This window comes from Sipha flava, unplaced genomic scaffold (assembly GCF_003268045.1).
Source record: "Sipha flava isolate LNK unplaced genomic scaffold, YSA_version1 18265_pilon_pilon, whole genome shotgun sequence".
NCBI lineage: Eukaryota > Metazoa > Arthropoda > Insecta > Hemiptera > Aphididae > Sipha > Sipha flava.
The window spans coordinates 1-8,384 of NW_020272235.1; the positions used below are offsets into that span (position 1 = coordinate 1).

Sequence of the window (8,384 nt, forward strand, 5' to 3'; positions counted from 1 at the left end):
TATAAATACATGTATGTATTGTATATAAATATAATGAAAAAATGTAAAGAAGACATTAATTAAAATAAGATGATTCAAACAAGAAAAATGTTTATAAAACATATGTTTATTATTTTATTTCTTCTAAATAGATTAAATTTTAAATTATTCCTACAAAATATTGAAAATGTTATTATTTGTAACTAAAAATTGAATATTATATTTAATTTTATTATATTTCATGATCATATTTCTATTTTGATAGGTTTATTTAAAGAAAATGCGTAGTTGAAAAAAATCTTTAGAATAAAATCAGATGCACAAGCAAACAGAAAATTTATTTTGAATGGTTATACATAAATCACAAATTCCAAATTTGTGGTTACGAATTATTACGAATTGGTTGCTAATTTGTGAAACCATTTTGACCCAAAAATTTTTACTTTGTGGTGTCAAGGTCAATGACCTAACTGAATTAATACAATAAAACAAGTACATAATACCATTGATTATAAATATTATTTATAATCAATGTTAATACCCAGTGGTTAAAGTGGGAAAAATGTTGTGGGGGGACTCTATTCATCAAAAATTGAAAAGCATTCCCCTACCTAATTCTAAATCTTACCAATCTTTTTTAAGGAAACCCATGAGGTCTAAGTTTCTTCTGTTTTACATATATATTCATAAAAACTTTATTTTCATAGGGTGCAAAAACAAATTTCCCCCAAAGAAAAATAATTCTATACATATTCCTGCTCAGTAAAAATAAATTTAAATACATAGTAGGTAATGTTTAAAAAATTTAACCTAAACTTAACAAAACTAAAAATTAACAATTACTATCCTTGCTAGTTGTTGGTTAACGTAGAAAGTAATCAATACGTACATTGTACATTAGGTGTGTACTATCTATAAGATAGTGTCTATCCTCTATCACAATTTAATATTTATACTATTTATAGTTATTCTATTCTGTTTATATTTATTGTAAATAATAGTCGATATCACTATCACTTTAATTTTAGAGCTATGGCTAATAACCGCTTGTGGATCATTTATAATTGGATACAGCGTCTATTAAATTAACCCATAGTGTACATTATCTACCATTTTTGCTTATCATTTTACTTATATGTATCTTATTTCCACTTGTTCAAATTAATCAAGAAAATAAATTTCATGTAATATTATAATAAGTATTGTATATTCAATATTGTATTTTAGTGACCAATGCCATTAAGCGTTCACCGGACTTTTGGCACTTAAATTAAAGATGACGCATAATCTTATCTTAAATAAGAATGGGGACTCCGTCCCCCTCCGTTCCCCCCACTTTAACCACTGAGCGCAAACACTTATTGAGGAAGGCGCCAGGCAAATATTTATATCATATATATAAAGGTAAATTTGTTTTCGTGTTAAATTTGTTTTCGTGTAGGGCGTGTCTTGATAAAGGTATAATAATGATGACAGACAGTGACGGTTGTACATTCAAAAGAGACAATCGTATAGTTGTTATTGGAGTTCGTATGAATAAAAGGTTTTCAATGGTTCTGAAAATAATGATTTTACCAGAAGCTGAATAAGAAAATATTGCAATTAAAAATCTCACGTTACTACTGAGGCATAATAGTAAAGTCATCAGAATATCCAATATGTTCAAGGTACTTGAAATATATGCGGATTTCATTTACAGAAACAAAAAATTAATTTTTCTCTGAAGCTTACATTTATGGCAAACATTACAGTGAGCTGTTCACATTGAGTAATAATAAAGCTATAAAATCAGGTCAATTAATTCACAGTGATGTATGAGATCCTACGGAGGAAAACTCACTTGGAGATAAACGGTATTTTGTTATACTTAAAGATGATTATTCTAATTATACGTATGTGTATTTTATGAGCCAATAATCAGAAGTTAAAAATAAATTTGTACTATTTTTAAATACAATCTAAAATCAGTTAAATATTTCAATAATTACTTTAAGAAGTGATTGAGGTATGGAATATAAAAATACAGAAATCAAATCCATTATGGATAGATTTGGTGAAAAAACATGAAACGAGTGTATCATACACACCTCAGCAAAATGATAAAGCAGAAGGTTCAATGCGAACATATGTAGAAGCAGCCAGAACTGTTTTATACAGCAAAAATGTATCTGAGACACTTTGGGCAAAATCAGTGAATACAGTCATGTATACAATAAACCGTAAAGGTAGCACAGGTCAAGATGAACAAACACATTAAGAATTATGGTTTAATAAAACACCAGGTATAAATAACCTGAAAATATTTAGTAGCGATGTTAATACACATGTACAAAAAGAAAAAGGAGAAAATGGGATCAAAAGGGGAAAAAAGGTATTTTCGTTGGATACTCAGAAGAGACGAAAGGATATCGAATATTTTTTGATGGAAAAGAAGTTTCCTTAAATAGTAATGTAATATTCAAAGAAGAGTCTAAAATCCTACCGACAGCTACAGAAGTAAAACTATAAATGAAAAAGAAAAGAATGACATCAATTCAAAAGATGTGGCTATAAACATGAAAGACAAAAATGATGAAGAATTCTTTTGTGTTCGTCGCAAAAATCGACAAAAACTAGTTCACTCCGCGCAGTTGCAATAACGCGATTCAAGTATCGTCCACACGAACAAGGACTTGCATGTAAAATAACAGATTCGGTACGTTCATGTGTATACACCTTAAGACATTATCTTTAACTTTTTTGATTCTTGATCCATTTTTCTTACCATACAATTTTCGTGACCAATGTTAGCTTCGTTATGTATTAAAGTTATAACTATTTAAAAATTAGATTAACTGAAGACGTAAGTAGCCTAAATTATTAATGTATTCCACTTAAATGTCAGTTAATTTTATTTAATTAAATTCATTAATATTTCATAAAAAAAAAAAATAGTCTGAAACAATATATTAATATCAATAATCTCTAATGAAAAGTGTCGAGTGTTTCTAATTCATCTGATCTTTAAAGGGGCTCTTTAAAATTTCCTAGACTTGGGGTCTGGGGAAAAATTGTTCCGTTGTCTCCCCTTGACGACGGCCCTGAATATAGTAAATACAATTTGATTTTTTTTGTAAATTAATATTACACATATGAAGAATTTTTTTTTACAACAGTTTTATATACTAAAATTGTATACCAAAAACTGTTTTAACCCTATGGATTATGACAGTAGAATAACCAAGAAACTTATTTATAATATAAAATATTTATTGTCACGAAATCTTTGTGAAATACTATAATACGCATTTACTATCTTGTCATTTCTTAGAAAAACCTATCATATTGATTTTTTACACAGATTCAGAATTACAACGTAACATTATTGATTTATATCAGCGTTTCCCAAAGTGTGTTCCGCGGAACCTTAGGGTTCCGTAGGACAACGCTAAGAGTTCCGATACATCTTGAGATCTTGAGATTGAGAAACTTATTTTATATTATATTTGGAATAAAATAACTATAGGTACCTTCAAAAATTTTAGAATGGATTGAAAATCATTTTTCTAGTATAAAAAAGTCCAAGTAAATTATAAATACTGACACTTAGTAGTATTCTTCAACACTTAAATTGGGATCTGGGTTTGCTCGATTTATTTGTCGTTTAGATATTCTTTTAGTACTCAAGTCTATATCTATAATTACTGACATTTCCTATTACAAATGTCAAATATAAACATAATTCATATAATAATATACTTTATTTTAGTATACTTACTTTTGCAAGCAAAAACAATTTGTGAAATTTAATATCACAATTTAATCTGATATTTTTTAATACAATGATAATGTCTTCAGCAAGGCTTACTGTTTCTCTTAATTCAATTTTTTAATTGTATATCAACTTACACAATGGTAATCCAAAAGAAAAAACCAGAATATAACTAGAAAAATATTTTATGATAAAATAAAATAAATTATATTTATGAATTACTATTTAATTGCATAACTTGTAAGGGTATAAGAAATTCTGAATCAATAGCTTTTAATACTATATTAGCTTCCGTTAAAGTGGAATCATTCCAATTAGAAATATTTTCTAATGATTCAACTACGAATGCAAATAGTTCAATGGAATCTGTTACCACATCATAACGCTGCACCCATCGTGTAGCATATAATCTTTTTATAGTTTTAACCTTAGGATCCTCATTACTATTTTCAATGTTGTTTAAAAGAACATTTTGACGTTTTGGTGTATTAAATAAAATGTAGACGTTTACGGATAAATATTTATAACCGGTTTTTTTTTTTTTAGTTTCGTAATAATTTAAAAATTTGTATTTGAGCTATTTGTAGGTTTAAGACAATAGAAAATATATAAATACAGCTCATATAGATCTATCCCACATATCCCCACCCGTAATTGAGCCCTTGCATTTACAATATTAGCAGTATCATTAAAAACATATTAGTATTGGTTTTCCTTTTTTTTTAGAAATATTACACAAACTATTTTTTAAGGGTTTCGTGATAGTAAAAGTTTGGTAATCGCTAATTTATATTATAGAATTTTGTGCATTAAAGTGTGGGTGTGTGTGTATGTCATTATATTATTTATTACATTTCATTATCAGTATACATTTTGTGTCATTATTTTTGATTAGCCCTACAGGCTACAAATAAACGATTGCAAAGGAAGCTAATTTTATATTTCTCAAAATTAGTCGGTGGTTCAACATCGTTACTTACTCAGCATTTTGTAGTAGATACTAAGTTGTTGGTCGTTATTTATTTACAAACGATAAAATTAATTTTTAGTCGAATTAGACGATCAATATTAATGATTTATAAATAGTTAGATACGCAAATTTAAGTCTGATAAATAGTTGGCAGTACGTGATGAAAACCGACTAATAGTCAATAGTATCATATAGTCACTTCTCCCCATCTCTAGTCCGAAGGCGAACGAATACTGAACCGGTCATTCGTTCGTGATCGATTTTTTTACACCTATATATTCGATACGACAGGGGCGTATTTAGATATAATTTTGGGGGGGGCTGTGGTATTTTCTCCAACTGAAATTCCCTAATTTAGCCTATTAAAAATAAGAGTTAGAAAATTAGTACACAATTTTAATTTTTGTCATGATTTTTAATGTTTTCAAAAAATTAATAATGAAATAATATATAATAATAATAATAATACAATATTAATATAACAAATTAAATCAAATTTAAATTTCTTTCTTTGCCACTGTTAGCAAATTTATCTAATAAAATGTCATCTGGTATGTCAATGTCTCTGTGAATAGCTAAAAGGGCAAGTCCCACTAGTCTGGATTCTGAAGTTGTATTTCTTGAATACGTTTTGAGTCTTCTCAACGTTGAAAAGCTGCGCTCAGCTGTAGCGGTGGATACTGGTATTATAGCTAGAATTTTTAGTAATTCATACATGTTTGGATACATTAAATTATCACAGACACTCAAAGCCTCTATAGCAGTTTTGGGCCTTAAGTTGTCTTCAATATTCTTCCACTTAGCTTGCCAAATTTCGTACTCTGCTTCTATAACGTCGTTTAGCCCCGGTAAATCATTTTCATAAAATTCAACAGCTTTTTTTAAATAAGAAAATGGTTTTTCAACAACAATACTTGGTAAGACATATTGTAATGAAGTTATAGTTTCATTGTGAAGTATAAATCTTTCATTTAATGCCATCATCAAATCGTCCAAGTACAGTATAAAAATAGATTTTTTGTAATATTCTTCAATGTTGTTAGATAGTACATTGCTTCTATTTCTTTGACTGCTACAAATACGAGGCATTTTTGGTTCAATATTTAACTTTTCAGCAACATCTTTGGCTTCTTTATAAATATTGTTAAATTTTAAATCAACGTTTTCTCTTATGGATTGAAACACAGAAATTACACCGGAAACTTGATTAAGAGCATTAAATAAATCAATATTTTTGCTTTGTAAATATTTCGATAAATTATAAGTATAACTTAATAGTTTACTGGACACACAAATAGATATTAAAAAATTAAAGTTGCAAATACAATGTAAAAGGCTATTAGCTCTTTTTGAAGAATCGGTCCCAGAACATTCACTTTGCACTTCTTCTAATGCAGCTACAACGGGCTCTACAAATTCTTTAAAAAGCATAACTGCTTCATGGCGTAACACCCAGCGAGTTTCACATAAAGATTTCAATTTTGTAGATTGTGAATTTGGTTTAATTTCTTTTATTTTATTTTTGAAGACTGTAGTTCGTTTTACCGAACTGTTAAAAAAAGAACAGCATTCACTTATTATACCAAAAGCATTTCGAATATCTTGAGATTTTGTAGCATCCGATAAACAAAGATTTAGTGAGTGTGATACACAATGTGTGTATAATGCTTTTGGGTACATATCTTTAATAATTGCTTGAACACCTCTAAAACGACCACGCATTGCTGCAGCCCCGTCGTAACCCTGACCTCGCATTTTATTCAAATCAAAACCAATTTTTTTTAATGTTTCTTTAATCGTGTTAGCCAAACCTTCACCAGATATATCATATACCGGAACGAATGTAAGAAAATCTTCTCGAATTGAAAAAACCTGCTCGTCAACATAACGAATACATAATGAGAACTGTTCAATTTGAGAAATATCAGTCGTTTCGTCTGCAAGTATTGTATAAAAATTAGTTTTTAAAACTCTTTCAAGAATTTTTGACTGAATTAAATCACCAAACAAATTTATTATTTCGTTTTGTATAAGTGGACTTGTATACATAGATTTACAACCACTAGTTTCCAAATGTTCTTTTAACACGTTGTCACCATTTTTCGAGCGATATCGAAGCAAACAACGAAAATTGCCATCGTTATTTTTTGGTTCTTCTAAAGAAATTCTACCAGAATCTTCGTGCCCCCGTAACGCTATTTGCTGTCTACCACATAATTGAATTGTTTGAATAATTGGCTTAAGTTTTGCGCGATTTTTTATAACTTCATCTTTTCGTTTACTATTTAATTGTACTAATATATTATCTTGTTTTTTTTCTAAAATTGCTTTTATGTTGTCAGCAGTAAGTAACGAATTTTTATGGTAATCATTTTTTTCGTGATTTTTAAAGTCTTCCAATGCGTCTTTTAACTTTGTCAAGGGTTTTAAAACAAGTTTACCTAACTTCTCATGTGATCCCTTACCAACCTGATTTAAATTTAAGAACAGTACACAGAATTTACAAAATAAACCCTCTCTTAATTTTGAATATGCTAACCATTTGAAAGTTTCAAGCCATTTAATTTGAAATTTACGTTTATATTTTCCACTATTGTCATATGGGAAATTAAACTTTAAATCGGGTGTCCATACGTTTTGCAAAATTGAAACTTTCTCTTCGTCACTTAAATTATTCTTGCATTCAACATAACCTCCTATATCAAGCTTAGAATCTAAACATTTTAAACTAGGTTCAATTACCGGAGAAATAACTGGTGGACTTGGAGCTTTTTTTTCTGTTTCAAGTGTTGCAATAATGTTATTATCTTGTAAAACATTCGATGTAGATGGAACTGTATCATCGATGGATTCGGTGGACTGTTTAGATTTTTTATAAAAATGCAACAATGATTGTTGAGTTCTTTTCATTATGCTTAGGTGTATTATTATTATTTTATTTAACCAACAAATAAAAACACTCGTTACAATCCACTGTCTTAGTAGTTAGTAGGTACGTACTACGTGCGATACTAAACGTCGTATATATCAGACAACAAATATTTATCTATAATAGCGATTAAAATATAACAGCGTTATCGGCCGTCGTCGTCACAACTTCTCGGAAATATTTTTAGCTCATATAGGCTCGTAATACTCGTATAATTATTGTACGGTGATTGAAACGCGACAACGCGTGTATATCAGTAAATCAATTCTAGATAAAAGAAATCGAAATTACGATAATGCAGCAGTACCGCATGTCAAAATTAAGCATTATGTACCTTAGTGAACTTTTACGATTTTACATCTAGTAGGACATAATACGTAGACTTAATAAACAATTCCTGGATTTCGGGGGGGGCTGAAGCCCCCTCAGCCACCCCCATAAATACGCCCCTGCGATACGATTTGGTATTTCTAATACGTATTCATTTGCATTTGCACCATAATGTAAACGCACTTTAATAAATATTCATATCAGCATAGTTAACATAGTTTTAGGTATTAACAGTGGTCAAAGTGGGGGGACGGAGTCTCTCTTCTTATTTAAAGTAAGTATATGCGTCATCTTTAATTTAAGTCGCCAAAACTCCGGTTGGAAACTTAATAACATTAGTCACTAAAATACAATATTAATATACAATACTTATTATAATATTACAATATTACATGAAATTAATATTCTTAATTTATTTGAACAAG

General features: G+C 29.0%; 1 protein-coding gene across 1 annotated transcript; it reads right to left on the minus strand.

The window, feature by feature from the left end:
- Positions 1 to 5,186: 5,186 nt before the first annotated feature.
- LOC112680917 (52 kDa repressor of the inhibitor of the protein kinase-like) lies at positions 5,187 to 8,031 on the minus strand. The gene has a single exon (XM_025551159.1). It carries the CDS (start codon positions 7,608 to 7,610, stop codon positions 5,187 to 5,189), a length of 2,424 nt encoding a protein of 807 aa, XP_025406944.1. The 5' UTR covers positions 7,611 to 8,031.
- Positions 8,032 to 8,384: the final 353 nt, after the last annotated feature.